The 22,380-nt window shown below is 41.9% G+C and overlaps 1 protein-coding gene across 4 annotated transcripts in view; it reads right to left on the bottom strand.

Annotated features, from left to right (window-relative positions):
• Positions 1 to 12,649, bottom strand: part of baz1a (bromodomain adjacent to zinc finger domain, 1A) — a 53,267-nt gene extending 40,618 nt beyond the window's left edge. For all 4 annotated transcript variants that reach the window (XM_036954665.2, XM_036954666.2, XM_021573960.3 and 1 more), the window contains exons 1-8: positions 12,500 to 12,649; positions 12,044 to 12,189; positions 10,255 to 10,533; positions 2,576 to 2,716; positions 2,264 to 2,362; positions 2,053 to 2,140; positions 1,748 to 1,882; positions 1,395 to 1,464 (exon numbers count right to left, since the gene is read on the bottom strand). In XM_036954665.2, the coding sequence (XP_036810560.2) occupies positions 1,395 to 1,464; positions 1,748 to 1,882; positions 2,053 to 2,140; positions 2,264 to 2,362; positions 2,576 to 2,716; positions 10,255 to 10,533; positions 12,044 to 12,156 (925 nt within the window). In that variant the 5' untranslated portion in view covers positions 12,157 to 12,189; positions 12,500 to 12,649. The remainder of the gene's footprint in view (positions 1 to 1,394; positions 1,465 to 1,747; positions 1,883 to 2,052; positions 2,141 to 2,263; positions 2,363 to 2,575; positions 2,717 to 10,254; positions 10,534 to 12,043; positions 12,190 to 12,499) is intronic.
• Between the last annotated feature and the right edge of the window lie 9,731 nt (positions 12,650 to 22,380).

Here is a 22,380-nt window from a genome sequence, read left to right as displayed (position 1 = left end):
GATCCTGTCAAGCTCTGTCAGGTTGGATGGGGAGTGTCGCTGCACAGCTATTTTTAGATCTCTCCAGAGATGTTCAAGTCTGGGCTCTGGCTGGGCCACTCAAGGACATTGAGACGTGTCCCGAAGCCACTCCTGCGTTGTTTTGGCTGTGTGCTTAGGGTCGTTGTCCTGTTGGAAGGTTAACCTTCACCCCAGTCTGAGCTCCTGTTTGCTCTCGAGCAGGTTTTCATCAAGGACCTCAAATTTGCTCCATTTATCTTTCCCTCGATGCTGACTAGTTTCCTAGTCCCTGTCGCTGAAAAACATCCCCACAGCATGAGGCTACCACCACAATGCTTACCCGTAGGGATGGTGCCAGGTTACCTCCAGATGTGAAGCTTGGCATTCAGGCAAAATACTTCAATCTTGGCTTCATCAGACCAGAGAATATTGTTTCTCATTGTTTGAGAGTCCTTCAGGTACCTTTCAGTAAAATCCAAGCAGGCGGTCATGTGCCTTTTAATGAGGAGTGGCTTCCGGCTGGCCACTAGCATAAAGGCCTAATTGGTGGAGTGCTGCAGAGATGGTTGTCCTTCTGCAAGGTTCTCCCATCTCCACAGAGAAACACTGGAGCTCTGTCAGAGTGACCATCGGGTTCTTGGGGTTCACCTCCCTGACCAAGGACCTTCTCCCCGATTGCTGAGTTTGGCTGAGCAGCCAGCTCTAGAAAGAGTCTTGGCGGTTCCAAACTTCTTCCATTTAAGAAAAATAGAGGCCACTGTGTTCTTGGAGACCTTCAATGTGGCAGAAATGTTTTGGTACCTTTCCCCAGATCTGTGCCACGACACAAAACTGTCTCTGAGCTCTATGGACAATTCTTTCGACCTTGTGGCTTGGTTGTGCTTTGCCATGCAATGTCAGCTGTGGGATCTTAAAAACACAGGTGTGCCTTTCCATATCATGTCGAATCAATTGAATTTACCACAGGTGGACTACAATCAAGTTGTAGAAACATCTCAATGATGATCAATAGAAACAGCATGCACCTGAGCTCAAGTTTGAGTCTCATAGCAAAGGGTCTGAATACTTATGTAAATAAGGTAATTTTTAAAAAGAAACAAATACATTACCAAAGATTTCTAAAAACCTGTCTTTGCTTTGTCATTATGGGTTATTGTGAGTAGATTGGTGAGGTGGCAAAAAATATTTAATACATTTTAGAATAAGGCTGTAACAAAATGTGGAAAAAGTCCAGGAGTCTGAAAACTTTCCGAATGCACTGTACACATGGCAGCCAAATTGTGGGATCATTCATACATATCTTGGGACGGTCTCATTAGAACTTACATGACAACAGTGCACCAATTTTTGCACTTACATGCTAACTATTATCTACTATAATATACTGGACTCACCCGTAGCCATCTCCTCTTTCTGCTGCATCAGACGAAGCTTCTCTGCTGCTTTCAGTAAGTTGTATCCCATCTAAAGGAAATTATGAAAATGCTATTGAGTCTTGAGAAGCTTTACAAATCATAGAGGTCTTTACGAACAAGTCTCCTGGAGAAAACCATTATGGAAGTCCAAAATGTATAACAGTTATCATTACAATGTAATAAAATGGTTATATCTTCACTGAGTAATGCTTGACAACAGTTCTACATATGGCATGTGTCCCAAACGGCACCCTATTCCCTATACAGTGCAGAACTGTTGACCAAGGCCTGCCCATAGGGCCATTTGGGATGAAGACATTGTCAATCCTCACCTCTCCAGGAGAAGAAACATTCTTGGGTTTGCCCCGCCCTTTAGGAGGGGGACTAAAGACAAACACAGGGGGCTCGTCAGGGAAGAACTGGGAGAAGTGCTGTTCTGACAACTTGTACTTAGAAACAGTTGATGCCTAAGGGTGAAACAAACAAGAAACAGTAAGCAACACTATAGAGAAAAATGACAGTTACTGGATTCAAATTAACGTGACAAGACAATCCTGTTTTCCACATGTTAAATGGTTTTTGCTTTAAAAAGGAACACCAACTGGCATTTCATTAAAACTCTAGAGTTAAATCATACCTTGAGCATGATGACTCCATTCTGTGGTTCACAGTGCTGTTTGAGCAGCAACTTTAATCTGTCCCGTGAAAACGTGTTCTTCTTACGGCTAAAATAAGTGCGTAGAGAAGGTATAACGCTTAGTTATATTTAAAAAGAACTGGGGGATTGACTGTTGAATAACAATATAAGCTGCTTAGCAGGAAGGCAAATGTATTGTCTCACGACTCACCTCATCTGACCAGCCTTTGTGAATATGGCCTCACTGCCTTCCTTGATGGGCTGCACTTTGTACTTGAACACAGAAGGGTTGACAGATTTCTTCTTCTTCCTTTAGACATAAGGGGAGAAGAGCCAAAAAGGTTTTTATCAAAGCCAAAATGGACATGGATAAAGACTGTGTGCATTCACAACGGCGCCCTAATCCCTACATAGTGCACTACTTTTGACCAGGGTTGGGGGTCTCTGGTCAGAAGTAGTGCACTATATGGGGAATAGGTGACATTTCAGAGGCAGCTTTGAATTGCGAATCTTACGGACTGACCCATTGGCCTTTGATTTGGGGATATCCTCGTCACTGTCACTGATGACTATGGAGTCCCCGTCCATCTGAAGTTTGGAGTGCCCATTGGCCGGCTTGTTGGAATGGTGGGGAGACTGTACATCCAGGATTTCACACGGCTGCCTGTAGGAAAGATCCCAAACACATTTAATGGAATGGAAAACACTAGAGCCGAACCAATATGGGATTTTGAGGTTTGATAACAGCTTTTGGGGAGGCAAAAGTCACTGATTACCGATATACAGCACATATTCAGACCCAGACTTATCCACAGTCTAATTCTAAAATAGATAGTTCCCCCCAATCTACACACAACACCCCACAATGACAAAGCAAAACCAGTTTGGAATTTAACATTTATTCAAAATATAACACTGAAATACATTTACATAAGTATTCAGACCCTTCACTCAGTACTTCGTTGAAGCACCTGTGACAGCGATTACAGCCTCAAATCAAATTTTATTAGTCACATGCACCAAATACAGTGAAATGCTTACTTACAAGCCCCTAACCAACAATGCAGTTTTAAAAAATACAGATAAGAAGAGGTAAAAGTAACAAGTAATTAAGGAGCAGCAGTAAAATAACAATAGCGAGACTATATACAGTGGGGGTACCGATACAGTCAATGTGAGGGGGCACCGGTTATTTGAGGTAGTATGTACATGTAGGTAGAGTTATTACAGTGACTATGCATAGAATAAAACAGAGAGAAGCAGTGGTGTAAAGAGAGGGTGAGGGGGCACTGCAAATACTCTGGGTAACCATTTGACTAGATGTTCAGGAATCTTATGGCTTTGGGGTACTAGCTGTTTAGAAGCCTCTTGGACCTTGACTTAGCGCTACTGTAGCGCTTGCCGCGCGGTAGCAGAGAGAACACTATGGCTGGGGGCAGCTAGAGTCTTCAACAACTTTTAGAGCCTTCCTCTGAAATCGCCTGGTATAGAGGACCTGGATGTCAGGAAGCTTGGCCATAGTGATGTACTGGACCATTCGCACGACCCTCTGTAGTCTTGCGGTCGGAGGCCGAGCAGTTGCCATACCAGGCAGCGACGCAATCAGTTAGGATGCTCTCGATGGTGCAGCTGTAAATCTTTTGAGGATCTGAGGACCCATGCCAATTCTTTTCAGTCTCCTGAGGGGGAAAGGTGTTTGAGGCCTCTTCACAACTGTCTTGGTGTGCTTGGATCATGTCAGTTTGTTGGTGATATGGACACCAAGGAACTTGAAGCTCTCAACCTGCTCCACTGCAGCCCCGTCGATGAGAATGAGGCGTGCTCAGTCCTCTTTTTCCTTTAGACCACAATCACCTCCTTTGTCTTGATCACGTTGAGGGAGAGGTTGTTGTCCTGGCACCACATGGCCAGGTCTCTGACCTCCCTACAGGCAGTCTTGTCATTGTCGGTGATCAGGCCTACCAATTGTGAAATCTGCAAAATGAATGGTGTTGGAGTCATGCAGTCATGAGTGAACAGGGAGTACAGTAGGGGACTGACCACGCACCCGAGGGGCCCCTGCGTTGAGGATCAGTGTGGCGGATGTGTTGTTACCTACTCTTAACACCTGGGGGCGGCCCTTCAGGAAGTCCAGGATCCAGTTTTCATTAGGAGGTGTTAGGTCTCAGGGTCCTTAGCTTAGTGATGAGCTTAGAGGGCACTATGGTGTCGAACGCTGAGCTGTAGTCAATGAACAACATTCTCACATAGGTGTTCCTTTTGTCCAGATGGGAAAGGGCAGTGTGGAGTGCAATGGGGATTGCATCATCTGTGGATCTGCTGGGGAGGTAAAAAATTGGAGTAGGTCTAGGGTTTCTGGGATGATGGTGTTGATGTGAGCCATGACCAGCCTTTCAAAGCACTTCATGGCTACAGACGTGAGTGCTACGTGTCGGTAGTCATTTAGGCAGGTTACCTTAGTGTTCTTGGGCACAGGGACTATGGTGGTCTGCTTAAAACATGTTGGTATTACAAACTCGGACAGGGAGAGGATGAAAATGTCAGTGAAGACACTTCCAGTTGTGTACTGCGAGCATGCCCTGACCGTCCTGGTAATCCGTCTGGCCCTGCAGCATTGTGAATGCTGATGTCTTATTCTGTGGAGATCGTGATCACACAGTCGTCCGGAACAGCTGGTACTCTCATGCATGTTTCAGTGTTATTTGCCTCAAAGCGAGCATAGAAGTAGTAATTAATGGCTTCTGTTTGGGGTATGTACATACGGTCACTGTGGGGACGACGTCAATGCACTTATTGATGAGGCCAATGACTGATTTGGTCTACTCCTCAAAGCCATTGGAGGAATCCCGGAACATATTCCAGTCTGCGCTAGCAAAACAGTCCTGTAGCTTAGCATCTGACCACTTTTTTATTGATCTAGTCACTTGTGTCCTGCTTTAATTTTTTGCTTGTAAGCAGGAAGATAGAATTATGGTCAGACTTGACAAATTTAAAAGAGCTTTGTCTCTGTGTGGAGTAGATGTGGTCTGGAGTTTTTTTCCCCTCTGGTTACACGCATAACATGCTGCTAGAAATGAGGTAAAACGGATTTAAGTTTTCCTGCATTAAAGTCCCTGTCTACTAGGCGCGCTGCCTCTGGGTGAACGTTTCCTTGTTTGCTTATGGCGGAATACAGCTCATTCAATGCTGTCTTAGTGCCAGCCTCTGACTGTGGTGGTACTTAAACAGCTACGAAGAAAACAGAAACTCTTAGCAGGTAGTGTGGTCTATAGTTTATCATGAGATACTCTACCTCAGGCGAGCAATAGCTTGAGACTTCCTTAGATATCGTGCATAAGCTGCTATTTACAAAAATACATAGAACACCACCCCTTGTGTTACCAAACGCTGCTGTTTTATCCTGCTGGTACATCGTATAACCAGCCAGCTAGCTGTATGTTGATATTGTCGTCGTCCAGCCACAACTCCGTGAAGCATAAGATGTTCAAGTTTTTAGTGTCCCGTTGGTAGTTCAATCTTCCGCATAACTCGTTTATTTTATTGTCCAAAGATTGCACATTTGCTAGCAGAATGGAGTGAAGTAGTAGTTTATTTGATCACCTGTGAATTCTCAGAAGGCAGCCAGACCTTCGGCCCCTCTTTCTCCGCAGATCACAGGGACCGGGGCTTGTTCCCGAGGAAGCAGCGTATCCTTCGCGCCAGAGTTGTAAAAGAAAAATGAGGATTCTGCTAGTCCGTGGTGAGTAATTGCAGTCCTAATGTCTAGAAGTTATTTTCGGTCATAAGAGACGGTAGTGGCAACATCATGTGCAAAATAAGTAAAAAAATAAGTTTAATGCAAATAAGCCAACATAAAACAATTATCGGCTGGGGGCAAGTAAAACATCTGCCATCTTCTCCGGCACCATTTTATTCAGTCTTTGCCCCAGTCTGAGGTTTTCATTCAAGGATCTCTCTGAACTTTGCCCTGTTTATCTTTCCCTTAATCCTGACTAGTCTCCCAGTCTCTGAAAAACATCTCCACAGCATGATGCTGCCACCACCATGCGTCAACATAGGGGTGGCGCCAGGTTTCTTCTAGATGAGACGCTTGGCATTCAGGCCAAAGAGTTCAATCTTGGTTTCATCGGACCAGAGAATCTTGTTTCTTTCGGTCTGAGAGTCTTTTATGTGCCTTTAAGCAAACTTCAAGCGTGCTGAGAAGTGGCTTCCCGCCTAACAAGTCTACCATCAAGACCTGATTGGTGGCATGCTGCAGAGATGAGAACCTTCCAGAAGGACAACATTCTCCACAGAGGAACTCTAGAGCTCTGACAGTGACCATCGGGTTTCCCTGACCAAGGCCCTTCTCCCATGACTGCTCAGTTTGGCCGGATGGCCAGCTCTAGGAAGAGTCTTCGTGGTTCCAAACTTCTTTCATTTAAGAATGATGGAGGCCACTGTGTTCTTTGGGACCTTCAATGCTGCAAAACATTTTTGGTACCCATCCCCAGATATGTGCCTTGACAATCCTGTCTGGGAGATCTACGGACAATTCCTATGCCCTCACTGCTTGGTTTTTGCTCTGACATGCACGGTCAACTGTGGGACCTTACATAGACAGGTGCGTGCCTTTCCAAATCATGTCCAATCAATTGAATTCACAGGAGAACTAGAAACGTCTCAAGGATGATCAATGGAAACGGGATGCACCTGAAGTCTGAGTCTGATAGCAAAGGGTCTGAATACTTAGTTTTTTACAACAACAAAAAATGCTTAACTTCGTCATTATGGGGTATTGTGTGTAGATTGACGATGAAAACTTTTAATCTAATCCATTTTAGAGTAAGGCTGTAACGTAACAAAATGCAGAAAAAAGCTACACAAGAAATGTTTGTTTTGTTCGATAAAGTCCCTCTTTATATCCCAAAAACTCTTGTTGGCTCATTTTGTTCAGTAATCCACTGGCTCAAAGGCGGTCAAAACATGCAGACGAATACATCCTAATAGTACCGGTAAAGTTTGTCGAAACATGTCAAACGATGTTTATAATTAATCTTCAGGTTGTCATTGTCTAAATAATTTATCATATTTAAACCGGACAATAGCGTATTCAATAGAAAGGGAAAACAACGAAGGGCACGCACTCGGTCACGCACGCAAACCAGCACTGCATTATTCTACAGTCCACTGACAGAAAGGTCTAATTCTTCAGAAAACAAGCCTGAACAATGTCTAAAGACTGTTGACATCTAGTGGAAGCCATAGGAACTGCAATCTGGGTCCTAACCCATTAGATACTTGAGGCATTCAATTGAAAACTACCCACATCAAAAAAAAAACACTTCCTGGATGGATTTTCCTCAGATTTTCACCTGCCATATCAGTTATGTTATACTCACATACATTATTCTAACAGTTTTGGAAAAGTTTGAGTGTTTTCTATTTAAATCTACCAATTATATGCATATCCTTGCTTCTGGGCCTGAGTAACAGGCAGTTTACTTTGGGCACGCTTCTCATCCAGATGTCAAAATACTGCCCCCGAGCCATAAGAAGTTATTAAGAACAAATTCTTATTTTCAATGATGGCCTAGGAACAGTTGGTTAACTGCCTTGTTCAGGGACAGAACGACAGATTTTTACCTTGTCAGCTCGGGGATTCGATCTCGCAACCTTTCGGTTACTGGACCAACGCTCTAACCACTAGGCTACCATAGAAACACTATAGTAATCTCGCAAGGAGAGGTTGTTCAGAGATACTTTTGAGGAGATGGGGAAACGTCACTGGAATCGTATTAACACCCAATGTGTACGTTTCTAATGCATCGTCAATGGACCATGCAGTGCATTCTGGGCAACTCTGACAAGGAGAGCTCTTCTTCACAGAGTGTATGGGTGTAAATGGGACGCTAGCTCAAAAACACAACATTACCATGAATTTCATTAACAAGTACAACTTTACAAATATTTTCAGAAATGTCAGATAATTAGCTTGTTCTGTCATATTGTATAGCTCTGGAATCGCAGCAGATGAAAATGGGCAGGTTTTGACTCACCCATGACTTCAAGAAGAGATTGCATGACGATTACCGTAGCAACCGCATGACGCAACATGATAATGTGAACGCGATTGGTCAACAATCTCTGACTTGTGATCACAATGCACTGTCTGATATGACAAGCACACGCTAGCTGTTAATTACAAAAATGTTCTTACTTAAACCCTAATGTAAACTACACTTACTCAATACAAAACATATCGGCTATACATTTCAACTGCAAATGGCATGCGCTGATGACAAAACATTAAAGAAATGCTCGCCGTACTGGTTTTAGTCACACTTTCCAATTTAGCTAATCTTCTCATCATGAATAAAACACATGGCCCGAACGGTAATATCTGTGTCAACTAAATAAGCCCACTAAAATAATACTGTTACTGTCTGGGCCTATTGTTTGTATGAAGGATGAGTCAATGTTGACTTTGGCGCCAGTCCAGGGTCACACATAAGCAGCACAGATTGCTTGCTAGCTAGCTACGCTAACTACCTTGCTGGCTAAATAGAGCCTAACTACGGTTAGCTAGCCTGCTAACGTTAACCAATTGAGCATGTGTTGAGGACAGGACTGCTTGCTTGAGCGTACTTTTGATGAATTACTTATTCAAATATAATGTCGCTGGCAAGCTGCTCACAGTCTAATCACTATGCCCACTCTCTTACGTTGTGACTTACAGAATGAATGATGTTCAATGAGGAGCTCGTTGAGCGCCGTCTTCAGGCAGCCATTGAACATTTAAAAAATGACAAATTAGCACACGCATTTGTTCATTCTATGTACATAATATTGGTGCTTTACCGGTGGAATAAAGCCTGATACAAATATTTGTTAGATTTATTATCGGCCGATAATAAATCTGTCAACCGATTTATCAGTGGTGATCAACAAAAAAAAAATCCAATCTTGAATGAAATAAGTATAGTAACTATTAGTAACTGTACTTATAACAATAATCATGGTATTATAATTGAAAGAATAGTCATTGGTAGATGACCAAACTTTAACAAGAGTATTTGTAACTTGAGACATGCCCTCACTAATACCTAATCCACTGGCCTAACTGAAAAACGAGGCCTGAAACACTGAACCTGCTTACAGGCATTTAACTTAAGCACATCAGGCTAAGCACTCAAGTCAGAAACAACTGACAAGAGCATGTTGGCTGAGTAAATCCCTCAGAGCCCATCCCAGCCAGAAGCCACATGGCAATTGTCCCTGCATGCGCCTGCTTCCCCTACGCCTTCTCCCTCCCTCCTCCCCTGCTGTGGGTCCATGTTTCTTCTTGTCTGGGTGGCTCTCTGCGCTGCCTACAGCCAAGCCGTGATGAGGTGATGTCTGGGACAACTCCTTGTGCTGGCTTAGCCAACCACAGCACTCGCCTTAGCTCCACCCACTCACTACTGTGGTGTTATCTCCAAATAGCAAGGTCAGCTCATGATGGCTGACTGATCTCCTCTCAGAATACAGAAGAGGGCCCTTTATAGTGATTTAATCCAGATGCTCAGTAGATTCTATAACCTAACAGCCAAAGGATTACAGACTGGTGGTATGAGGGTTAATGGTTAGAGTTTTGGGAGCCTTGCTAAATAAGCATGACCTGTGGGTATTGTACAGACAACGCTGGCAGATATGACTGAGGGACACAGAAGTCATTGGACCACACCCAGTCCATCAGTTCTCCTCTGGTGCCCATCTCCAAACAGCTCATGGCCAACTCAACCATGTTGACAAAACAATGTATCTGTTTATTACAGAGCACATGATTCCACTGTCAAAGAGCTGGAATCTACTGTCACAGAGGTAATATTAGTGAACATAAAACATTTAGTGAATACTCCTTCGGCTAAATAGGGAAATCATCAGTGGCTCGTAAGGAGAGACAGTAAAAGGCATTGAACTCTTTCAAGAAGATGATTTAAAACCAAATGGAGAAAAGTGAAACTGATGACACTGGATGAGGTCATATGTGTAAAATAAAGTAAAACTGAAGATGCTAGGTGAGGTCATATGGATAAAACCAACAACACTTGTGATGAGGGTAGGTAAGATCATCATATGGATAAAATCACTACCTGACACTGGTGTGACTAAGAACACAGAGTACAGTAAAGTAAAGCTGATGATGCTAGGTGAGGTCATATGGATAAATCAACACTTTACCTGGTACCGGAACGGTTCACAACATCCACGATCTCCCCAGGAAAAAACCTCTCCCTGGCATAAGAATACACATCATCACAGATCTCGTGGAGCCGGGTACGGTATGTGAGTGCTGTGAGGTGCAGCAAGGGGACCACCAAGGCTGAGGGGAAGCTCTGCAGGCTACGACGGCCCCTCTTCTCACTCTCCAAGGCTTCCAGGTAGGTCAGGCCAGGCTTGCCTGTCACCGCACAGCTCCACACCAAGCTGTTGCACAAGATGGTCCTCTCAAAGAACTCACTGTGGGGAGACAGGGTGGTTCAGGTCATTGCATATTCCCTAATGTGTACTACTGTGGAGGCTGGTGGGAGGAGCTATAGGAGGACAGGCTCACTGTAATGGCTGGAATGGTATTAATGGAACGGAGTCAACATGTGGTTTCCTTCAGTGCAATGTGTTTGATACCGTTCCTTTGATTCCATTCCAACCATTACAATGAGCCTGTCCTCTTATAGCTCCTCCCACCAGCCTCCACTGGTGTACTACTTTCAACCAGGGCCCTAATGTGTGACAGCATGAAATGAAAGTGTTAACTTGCTAAATTTGTGTTCTGGACAGAGGCAAAATATTGTTGCCCACACAATCACTGGAGACCAGGAAAACCCATGCTCCCCAGATCACCGTTGAATACATTGTTGCATACAATTTATGCCTTGCTTATCTCTGTATACTGTAAACTTGAGGCTTTTCCAAGGTCTCTGCACAAAGATAGGATCTTGAAAAACCTGAAGTTTCTTTAGTCATGTTGATAAATCTGTCACATGAGTAAACACAATTCCAAAGACACCATACCTCAAAAATACTTTAAACAAAAAACAATATAAAATACTCCCATCTTCTAAATAGTTTTTAAATAATAAACAAAACTAAGATGTCCATCACTGTGCTAAATCTGCAATAAAATCCACCATGGCCAATATATGGATCTGGGTGCCATTGTTTACCTTTTTTTGTCTGAGTTTGTTATTCGTTGGTAAGTCAAAAATGTGTCGTCGTCAATGGGTAACAATTTGCCCCCCAAAATATTCACTATCAACTATATAACAGTTAGCATTTTGATTCATAATTAGCTAGCTACAATAAACAATCACACAACAATAGCCCCGACCACGTTTCTCACGCTAACTGAGACAGAAAAGTTGCGAGGAGCAGATTTGCTCTCATCCTTCGATTTATGTGAGCAGAGAACCGTCCCATAACTTTCAACAAGATTGGTTAACTACATCAACATGTTATTCGACAGATATTACAATACATTGTGGCAATAACAACCTGAACTCAAATTAAAGTCGACTCAAGTTTAATAGTTTGCAGCGCTAGCTTCCAGCCGGCTAGCAGGCCCAACTAAATACTTGGTTAGCTCGGCTGGTAGAGGTAACGTTAGCTACTCGCTTCAACACTAGTAGCCGCTTGGCTAGCTAGTTAGCAATGATTTAGTTAGCTAGCTAACGTTACGCTTAACAAATAACAACCGAACTGGATATAAATTGCAGTTCTGACCCATTTCATCTGATGGCTAGTTGAGTAGGTGCCAGTCAGACAATACATTAAAGATATTCAAACTAGTTTATAATAGTAAGTACTTTGTCGCGCTTCCAACATTGCAGTTGACTTTAGCTAAGTAACGTTACCTAACGTTTGCTGTCACTTCGGTGTAACTTTTCTCACTCGAGTTGAGACAATATTTGATAGTGCTTTTCTATAATGATTCTGAAATTGTAATTAAGTTACTCGTTTGGACTTCACGTACTCATAAGTCCTGAAGATTTCATGCGTGACTTTGCAAAGGAATACTTCTTCATCTGGTTTTAGGTCCGCTGGGGACTTCTGTCTGACGAAAGGCTTTCTGTGGAGAAGCGGCATCTTTCTTTATCTTCTCTTGATCGGTCCTCTTGACTTTCAAAAAAAGAGGGAAAAAGGCCAGAAAGACTTATTACATAAAAGTTAACAGCAAACATAGCCAATAAACAAAGGGCAATGACCCGAATATTGTAAAAATTGACGACAATTTAAGAGGAACTCCAGCCTTTGTTAATGACACATGCTTCCCAGTCAGTCTCACACACAAAAGTGAAGCTATTCCAACCACATGAAAATGTGCTCAATGACTGACAATCTATTTCTGATATTATCAATAAAAACGCCAATGTTCAAACCACCGGATAACAATGTTGCAAACAAGAGGAAGAATCCAAGAGAGGTTTACCGGTTCGGTTGTGTATCGTTGAAACGATAATACGCGGGAGAAATATACAAAAAGTCCGCGGACTGCCCCACTTCTCCGGCGGACCGACACGGTGTTGACGACAAGTTTGATCAGCTCTAGTTGTTCACAGACAAGGAAACGTTTGGGGTGGGGGTGGGGGCGGGGGGGGCGGGGGTGGCTTGAGTGAATAATCTTTTATTGGTTGTTTGTCCCGCCACTCGCATCATCACCACCAATCACGTTTATGTTCATTGAACATCAAAAGAGTGAAGAAGCCATATTTTGTACAACTGAACTAGAGCATACAGCATTTTTACAGATCTAAGTGAAAGTCATCATAATCAGTTCCAACATTATAGCAGATAAACAGAATATTGAGGGTTATTGAAGGCCTATATTCAAGGTGGTGTCGATTACTTGTTTGCACAACATGGTGACTGCATGATGCCTGTCTGATGTAGGTACAGAGCTTTATAACCAAGGTGCCAAATCCTCCAAAGTTGTTGTAATTACAATGGCCACAGAGTCCAAATGAAGCACTATTAAATCGCTGCAAAAATAATGGGTTTCAGTGATTGAGAGGCAAGGCCATGCTGTTGGAAGGCAAAACAGAATTTCCTTACAGCTGGTGCCAGTTAATAGCCAATTTCTGCACAATTATGCTACCCTCCCATGAATTCACTGAATTGTAAAGTACATGACATTATCCCAGTGATAGTTTGGATAGCCTGTCACATATCACTTGGTCATCTTGATAGATTGTTATTCCTTGAACATGATATGATAAGGCACAGTCCTATACGAAAGCGTATCTGCATTGCAGCAGAAAGTCAATTTCCAAGGGACAGAAAGTCTGAAGGGATGTTTGGTCTTCACTCGGGGTCACAGATCCTATAAAGGTGTATCTCTTTGAATGCGTCCGGGCCACCGTCCTTCCCCAGATAGACGTGGTAATCCAGAGGTACTTTATCTACTCACTGGCTAAGGTTGATCCCTCCCTGAAGGACGAGCACAGGACAGCATTATAAGTGTGCATTATGCTTGACATCATAGAAACATTACATTCTCAAAGTGTGGAAAACAGACAGCATACTGACTGAAGGTTTTTTATTAACCTTTATTTAACTAGGCAAGTCAGTAAAGAACAAATTCTTATTTTCAATCCCAGCCTAGGAACGAACAGTGGGTTAACTGACTTGTTCAGGGGCAGAACAACATATTTTTACCTTGTCAGCTCAGGGATTTGATCTTGCAACCTTTCAGTTACTAGTCCAACACTCTAACCACTAGGATACCTGCCGCCCCAACTAAGTAATGAAGTAACGAAAGTGCTTCCTGGAGGCTTGAAACTATAATCAATAGAGCACAAGTGGAGTACTTTCATGGTGGTCTGGGTCGTCACATTTTTTTTTTATGAACTGAAAGAATGAGAGACTACTTAGACTTGTCCAATAAGAAACACTAATTTCTGTTATCAGTTGCAAACAGTGTGCCCAAATGAATACACCCCGGATAATGGTGTCCAATGTTTACCTACTTCATTTGATCATTGGGCTGTAGAAAGTACTCAAACACATTGTTCATGATGAGAACATCTGAATTCTGTAACAGGGAATCCTGAGTCATGTTATTTGCATGGATGACCTGGGGAAATGTGAGACAAAGAGAGACAGCTGTGGCACTTATATTCTTCAAAAATATAAGACAAAGAGATAAGCTAAGCTAAGATAAGCTCAAGAGACAAACTCAAATCAAATTGTATTTGTCAAATGCACAGAATACAACAGGTGTAGACCTCACAGTGAAATGCTTACTGAAAAGCCCTTAACCAACAATGTAGTTTTAAGAAAAAACGTGTTAAGTATTTACTAAAGTAAAAAATAAAATTAAAATGTTTAAAAACGTTGTTGTTGAAAAATAACAAATAATTAAGGAGCAACAATAAAGTAACAGTTGCGAGGCAATATACAGGGGGTACTAATGATCACTTTATCTGTATTCGGTCACTGAAGCCATTCTTCTCCACAGCCATATTTTGAAGCCTGATAAACTCTGCACTGATCTCTATCCCAACAAGCCGAGCTGCAGAGCTGTACAGGTACCCCTGAATCACAAACAGATGACTGGAAGAGTAAATACTTTTGTGCCAAATCATTCATGAAACTGATTTTCCTGCAATATTGTCCACCTCTAGTCTCCCAGTCACTGGTAGGACATGCTGGAACAGGAACTGGAGCTCCAGTATGGAAGAGTGAGAGATGAACTCAGAATAGAAACATAAAAAATAGACATTCATTTTGACACAATGCTGCTATATGAGGTTTATAACCTGACCCTCATCTTACACATCTACTAATTATTGATAGTCCAGTGTAACTCAAGTAAGTACAATAGTTGGCCATGCGAGGCAAAAAACCTGCCCATGGGAGCTGTTCTGTGAGAGCCACATTTCAGGCAGTGGTTATGGCTCATCTTGCCCTCCTCACAGAGTGTATCTACTGTCTCCTCGACATACAGGAAAACATCCTCATGCAGTGTGGGTTGGGGGTTCTGCTGGGTCTGAGTAATCAATTAATGATAAACAGAATTAGGCCTATGTTTTGTTGAAGCCTTTAAGCAGGAAGTCATCCCGCTGTAGTTTGTTTTATTTGATTCCTCAATGAAAATAAAAAGGTATACACACCTTGCACCAAATACAAGAACCCCAGCTAGTAAATCTGGTGTAAAAGTGTTTGTTGTATCATGAAAGCAATTACTGTTACACACCTTCTGAATAGCCAAGGACTCCAAAAGAAGACTTATCCTGAGATCCTATGAAGTACTTTGAAGTATAACCTTTTGATTGTCAACCAACCCATCATCCACTTTATCTGCAAAAAAAACCAAAACAGAGTAGCTAAATTTATACAGCTGAGTCAATATTATCATACATGAACATGGTATGGTTGATTTCAGTTGCGGCCCGTCAATCAGTGCAGGTGTTTTGAGTCTCACCTGTTATGCTTAAAATAAAAATTAAATAGAAATCAGACTGTTTTTTAAATTCTGGCATTAATTCGTGTCACAAATCAGTTTGTAAACAATGTAAAAAATATCTATATATCCTTGAGTAAATAAAGCTGCATACAAACATGGTCTCTTTCTTGAGTGAGTCAGCCTAGCTCAATGCTTTCTGTGTTGGAAGGGCAGCCAGCGAAAGCACAGAACATAGGCGTTGGTAATGTTCTCTAGTTGCACCGTGATTTACTCAGTGTTTTGTCACTCATGGGGACACTACATCACCACAGAATCTACAGGGAGAGCCAGGCCGTTCAAGCCCCTTTGGGTTCTGCCATATATTTACAGCAGAAGTGCCCATCAAAGAAGGCTCAAGGTCCTAGAGTATGCTAGGTTTTGTGTAGGCTTCCCATGGCATGACATTTTGATATCCATGTAAATCTCTTTCGGACACGGTGACCTTTACCAATATATTCACCTGTATTTATCCCCCCAAAAAATAAATAAATAAATAAAATGAAACGCTAATTAGCTGGTAATGTGGCTATCATAAAGAACTACAAATGCCATGTTGATCTGGACGAGACTGCTGAATCGAGGCAAAGGTAAGAATCTCTGGATTACCTACCTAATGTTAGCTAAATGTCGTAATTAATAAATTGGCAACATTTCTTTAAATTGACAATTCTGTGAACTGTCTTGTGCAAGTTTTAAATTGGCACAATACCTGTTAGCAAATGTGTCAGCAATAGATGATGTGCTGGAGCTTGCAGGGATTTGCAGTTTTGTATGATATCTATTTTGATGTTAATTAGCATTTTGGAATCCGAATCTGTCACGCCAGGGTAAGCTACACAAAACACAGCAGACTCTATGACCTTGAGAGCCTTCTTGGACGGGCACTTCTGCTGTAATTCTATTTCTAAAATCTGTTTATAAAATAATCAATGGGAAAAATAAATGGTGGGAAAACCAATAGAACAATTTCCCTGTTTGACCGCTAGATTTTATGGGTATTATTATGACAGTTGGGCTCTACTGGCCACAGATAAAATAATGTCAAATCAAGTTATGTCTACCATAGCTTTGATTGGACTGATCATGTCAACATCATATGTTCAAAATCTTAAAATCAAAAGCTAGCAAGACAAGAAGTCATCACTACGAATCACGTTGACGATCGACAGCAAAATCCTTTTCAATCCTTGCCATATGAAGAGAAATGATAGATAAATCATCTCGGGGGCTCATCTGCCATTGGACATAAACATTACACTACAAGTCGGAAATCGCTAATTCAACAATGAGTGGTATGGAAAGAATCAGTGGCAAAGCGATCACTATTTTCCTCCCCCTACCTGCTATTAGATGGAGAGGGTTCGTGGTAATGACTGAAGCAGAATAAGTGGAATCAGAGTCTGGGTTTAAGCATTTAAAATATCTGTCTGAAAGGGTCTATTTTCCAGGCTTCAAAACATTCACACGCAACACCTTGGGCTAGAAAATGTATAATAGATTGGCCATGCTGTCAATCCAGCATGACTCCATCCAGAGAATGCCAGGCTTTGATGACAGAGTTTGATTACAAAGTTGACCCACAAGAAGGACCGCTGGTCACTTGTTCAAGTGAGCACAACAACTGAGTCCAAAAATATTTATTTTATGCAACTGCATAAATGCTGTAATATGCCAGGGATAGTGTAGCTAAGAAAGTAATACTAAGTGTATGTTGTGTAGTAAGCTGTTAGTTGCCCATGTGTGTCACCCAGGGTTGCCAGATCTAGTTAAAATGTATAGCCCAGTGACCTCTCAAATCCTGCCACAAGGCCTGAAAAGTATGCAAAATGTTTTTTTCAGCCGCAAGAGAGGAGTTGACACATTTATCCATTAAACTCTTTTTTCATAACGTTATCGAGTGAATTGTGAAGGAATATTAACGTAATTTGAGTGATGACAGAGGATCTCGAAATCTGCAAGAAACACTTTGACGAAATTCAAAAAACGAATGTTAGGCTATTTTCTGGCAACTGTGCCGTTATTATGTGCCAGACTACAAACCGTTATAAATGGGCAATTTGAGAGATTGACTAATTATTTCAATAGCCTTAGGCTACTGACAATAATCTGGGTTTATAATCGCAATTCAACTTTGTCATGGTTTGCTGAGCTATAGCCTAAAGCCCCTGATAGGCCAACAACTCATTTCAGGGAAAAGTCCACAATGAAACTGAAATTCGCCTAAATGATACATTTGCGATAGAGCTGTGACCATGACCGCAATTGATAACGTCCAATTTAATCAACTAAACATGGATATTAATAATTGCCTAATAACAGAAGTCTACAACAACAAACTGAAGTTAGCTATTTATTAAATATATTTGCTATCTCCAGGAAGGCTACACAAGTGGCACAAATTGATTTGGGATTTGGAAAATGGGTTGGAAATAGGTGTCCCCACGACCAATCTGAATAGCCTCGATGTAAGCCGGTGCTGCTCTGTCTCCATGACTCAGCTGCCTGCTGCAGCGCTCTCTCAACCAGTGCTCAACACACATACACCCCCCCGGCTCTCCCCACAACTCACTCCCTGATAGTCAGCAGTAGCAGGTCACAGTGAAAAATATCCCGAACAAAAATATAAACGCAACATGCAACAATTTCAAAGATTTTACTGAGTTACAGTAAATGAATTAGGCCCTAATCTATGGATTTCACATGACTGGGAATACAGATATGCATCTGTTGGTCACAGATACCTTAAAAATAATTGGCCTCACAATGGTCCTCAGGATCCCATCACAGTATTTCTTTGCATTCAAATTTCCATCAATAAAAGAACTGTTTTCGTTGTCCGTGGGTTATGCCTGTCCATACCATAACCCCAGCACCACCATGGGGCACTCTGTTCACAACATTGACATCAGGAAACCGCTCGCCCACACAACGCCATACACTTGGTCTGCGGTTGTGAGGCCAGTTGGACGTACAACAAAATAACAAAGTGAAAGCCAGAAACGAAAAAGTTCTGTATGGTGAAGACAAAGAGACAGAAAGCAATCACCCACAACTCAAGTGGGAAAAACAGGCTGCCTAAAGATGGTTCTCAATCAGAGACAACGAACGACACCTGCCTCTGATTGAGAACCATACCAGGCCAAAAACATAAATACTACATAGAAAAAAGAACATAGACTACCCACCCCAACTCACGCCCTGACCAAACTAACACAAAGACATAATAAAGGAACTAAAGTCAGAACGTGACAACAATAGTAGAGAGAATGATTTATTTCAGCTTTTATTTCTTTCATCACACTCCCAGTGGGTCAGAAGTTTGCATACACTCAATTAGTATTTAGTAGCTTGCCTTTACATTGTTTAACTTGGGTCAAATGTTTCGGTTAGCCTCCACAAGCTTCCCACAATAAGTTGAGTGAATTTTGGCCCATTCCTCCTGACAGAGCTGGTGTAACTGAGTCAGGTTTGTAGGCCTCCTTGCTCACACATACTTTTTCAGTTCTTCCCACACATTTTCTATGGGATTGAGGTCAGGGCTTTGCGATGGCCACTCCAATACCTTGACTTTGTTGTCCTTAAGCCATTTTGCCACAACTTGGGAAGTATGCTTTGGGTCATTGTCCATTTGGAAGACCCATTTGCAACCAAGCTTTAACTGATGTCTTGAGATGTTGCTTCAATATAGCCACATAATTTTCCTCCCTCATGATGCCATCTATTTTGTGAAGTGCTCCAGTCCTTCCTGCAGCAAAGCACACCCACAACATGATGCTGCCACCCACATGCTTCACGGTTGGGATGGTATTCTTCGGCTTGCAAGCATCCCCCTTTTTCCTCCAAACATAACAATGCTCATTATTGCCAAACAGTTCTATTTTTGTTTCATTAGACCAGAGGACATTTATCCAAAAAGTACGATCTTTGTCCCCATGTGCAGTTGCAAACCATAGTCTGGCTTTTTTTATGGCGGTTTTGAAGCAGTAGATTCTTCCTTGCTGAGCGGCCATTCAGGTTATGTTGATATAGGACTCATTTTACTGTGGATATAGATACTTTTGTACCTGTTTCCTTCAGCATCCTCACAACGTCCTTTGCTGTTGTTCTGGGATTGATTTGCACTTTTTGCACAAAAGTACGAAAAATCTCTAGGAGACAAAACGCGTCTCCTTCCTGAGCGGAATGACGGTTGCGTGGGTCCATGGTGTTTATACTTGCGTACTATTGTCTGTACAGATGAACGTGGTACCTTCAGGCGTTTGGAAATTGCTCCCAAGGATAAACCAGACTAGTGTAGTTCTACAATTTTTTTCTGAGGTCTTGGCTGATTTCTTTTGATTTTCCTGTGATGTCAAGCAAAGAGGCACTGAGTTTGAAGGTAGGCCTTGAAATACATCCACAGGTTCACCTCCAACGGACTCAAATAACGTTAGTTAGCCTATCAGAAACTTCAAAAGCCATGACATAATTTTCTGGAATTATCCAAGATGTTTAAAGGCATAGTCAATTTAGTGTTTGTTAACTTCAGACCCACTTGAGTTGTGATATAGTGAATTATAAGTGAAATAATCTGTCTGTAAGCAATTGTTGGAACAATTACTTGTGTCATGCACAAAGTAGATATCCTAACCGACTTGCCAAAACTATAGTTTGTAAACAAGTCATTTGTGGAGTGGTTGAAAAATTAGTTTTAATGATTCCAACCTAAGTGTATGTAAACTTCTGACTTCAACTGTATATACAGAGTACCAGTCAAAAGTTTGGACAGACCTACTCATTCAAGGGTTTTTCTTTATTTTTACTAATTTCTACATCGTAGAATAATAGTGAAGACATCAAAACTATGAAATAACACATATGGAATCATGTAGTAACCAAAAAAGTTTTAAACACTTTTATATTTGAGATTCTTCAAAGTAGCCACCCTTTGCATTGATGACAGCTTTGCATTCTTGGCATTTTTCCGACCAACTTCACCAGGAATGGTGAAGTTCCCACATATGCTGAGCACTTGTTGGCTGCTTTTCCTTTGCTTTGCGGTCCAACACATCCCAAACCATCTCAATTGCGTTGAGGTCAGGTGATTGTGGAGGCCAGGTCATCTAATGCAGCACTTCATCACTCTCCTTTTTGGTCAAATACACAGCCTGAAAGTGTGTTGGATCATTGTCCTGTTGAAAACAAATGATAGTCCCTCTAATAGCAAACCTATCGCTGCAGAATGATGTGGTAGCCATGCTGATTAAGTGTGCCTTGAATTCTAAATAAATGACAATGTCACCAGCAAAGCACCCCGATACCATCCATGCTTCAAGGTGGGAACCACGTGTTTCTTGGCCCAAGCAAGTCTCTTATTTTTATTGGTGTCCTTTAGTAGTGGTTTCTTAGTAGCAATTCGACCATGAATGCCTGATTTACACAGTCTCTGAACAGTTGATGTTGAGATGTGTCTGTTACTTGAACTCTGTGAAGCATTTATTTGGGCTGCAATTTCTGAGGCTGGTAACTCTAATGAACTTATCCTCTACAGCAGTGGTAACTCTCGGTCTTCCTTTCCTGTGGCGGTCCTCACGAAAGCCAGATTCATCATAGCGCTTGATGGTTTTTGTGACTGCACTTGAAGAAACTTTCAAAGTTTTTGAAATATTCCAGATTGACTGACCTTCATGTCTAAAAGTAATGATGGACTGTCGTTTCTCTTTGCTTATTTGAGCTGTTTTTGCCATAATATGGACTTGGTCTTTTACCAAATAGAGCTATCTTCTCTATACCACCCCTACCTTGTCACAACACAACTGATTGGCTCTAACACATTAAGAAGGAAATAAAGGGAGTGTGGAAGGGAATGAAATTGTAGACCAGTTAGCCAAAATATCTTAAAAACGAGAGATAATTGATGTTCCACTGGGTGGAGGTGAGGCCAAATGTAAGATCAGAGCCATTTTGATAGATGTGTGGCAGAAGACATGAGACTCTGAACCCAAAGACCGGCATTTATATGCCCTCCAAAGAAAGGTCAGTGGACCAAGATTCAAAGAACAGATTAGGAAGGAAGAGGTGGCGTTTGGTCGATTGCGTTAAGGACATTGAACTCATTACATCTGTTTGGCAAGCATGTGAATGGTTTGTGTCTGCAGTGTACGGTTGAGGAAACGGTGGCGCATGTGTTGTATGTTGAAGGGAGGGAAGGACTGAAGCGTAGGGTCATTGAAATTAGGAAGGATTTGGGGGAGGGGGGTATATTACTAGTTAATAGGGCTCTTTTCCCCCCTCAGAAGTACGTAGGATTTACAAAACCGTGAGTGCCCACACTCCAGCACAGTTGGTAGCGGCATGCACCTTTAACGTTTGCGGACCACCATCATGTCAAAGATGAAGAAAAAACAGCAGACACTGCCTCCCGTGGAATGAGTGACAAATCTGTGGGCAGTTTGTCACCATTATAGCGCAATTTATGTATTGTGGCTTCGCTGGCATGCATGATGCGTCAGAAAAAGAAAAAAAATTGTTTGCCCCATTAAGATTTACATGCTAAAATTGCTTTTGGTTGATTTAGGCTCAATATAGCCCATTCATAGACGGTAACGCCAGTGCTTTAGTGTCAATTCACTTATACATCTGCTGTGTAAGGGGAATGCCCCGACATCACACAAACACACTGTCTAAATGTTAATACACCTCGATTAGGATACGGTTTTGTAAACATTTGGAGTTGAACTTTCAAATCTGAGAGAAAACATTGTTCAAATCATGTTCTGATGCTGATTGGCTTATTTTTAGGCAGTTAAGAAACAAGTGTTATTTTCTTCTCATGAAGGCCAAATCAGAATATTTTATGTCTGTCACCACTGATAACCTGAATGACC

The sequence above is a fragment of the Oncorhynchus mykiss genome, chromosome 19 (genome assembly GCF_057628025.1).
Source record: "Oncorhynchus mykiss isolate SJ-2025 chromosome 19, ASM5762802v1, whole genome shotgun sequence".
NCBI classification, from domain to species: domain Eukaryota; kingdom Metazoa; phylum Chordata; class Actinopteri; order Salmoniformes; family Salmonidae; genus Oncorhynchus; species Oncorhynchus mykiss.
This window is presented reverse-complemented; position numbering and strand designations above follow the sequence as displayed.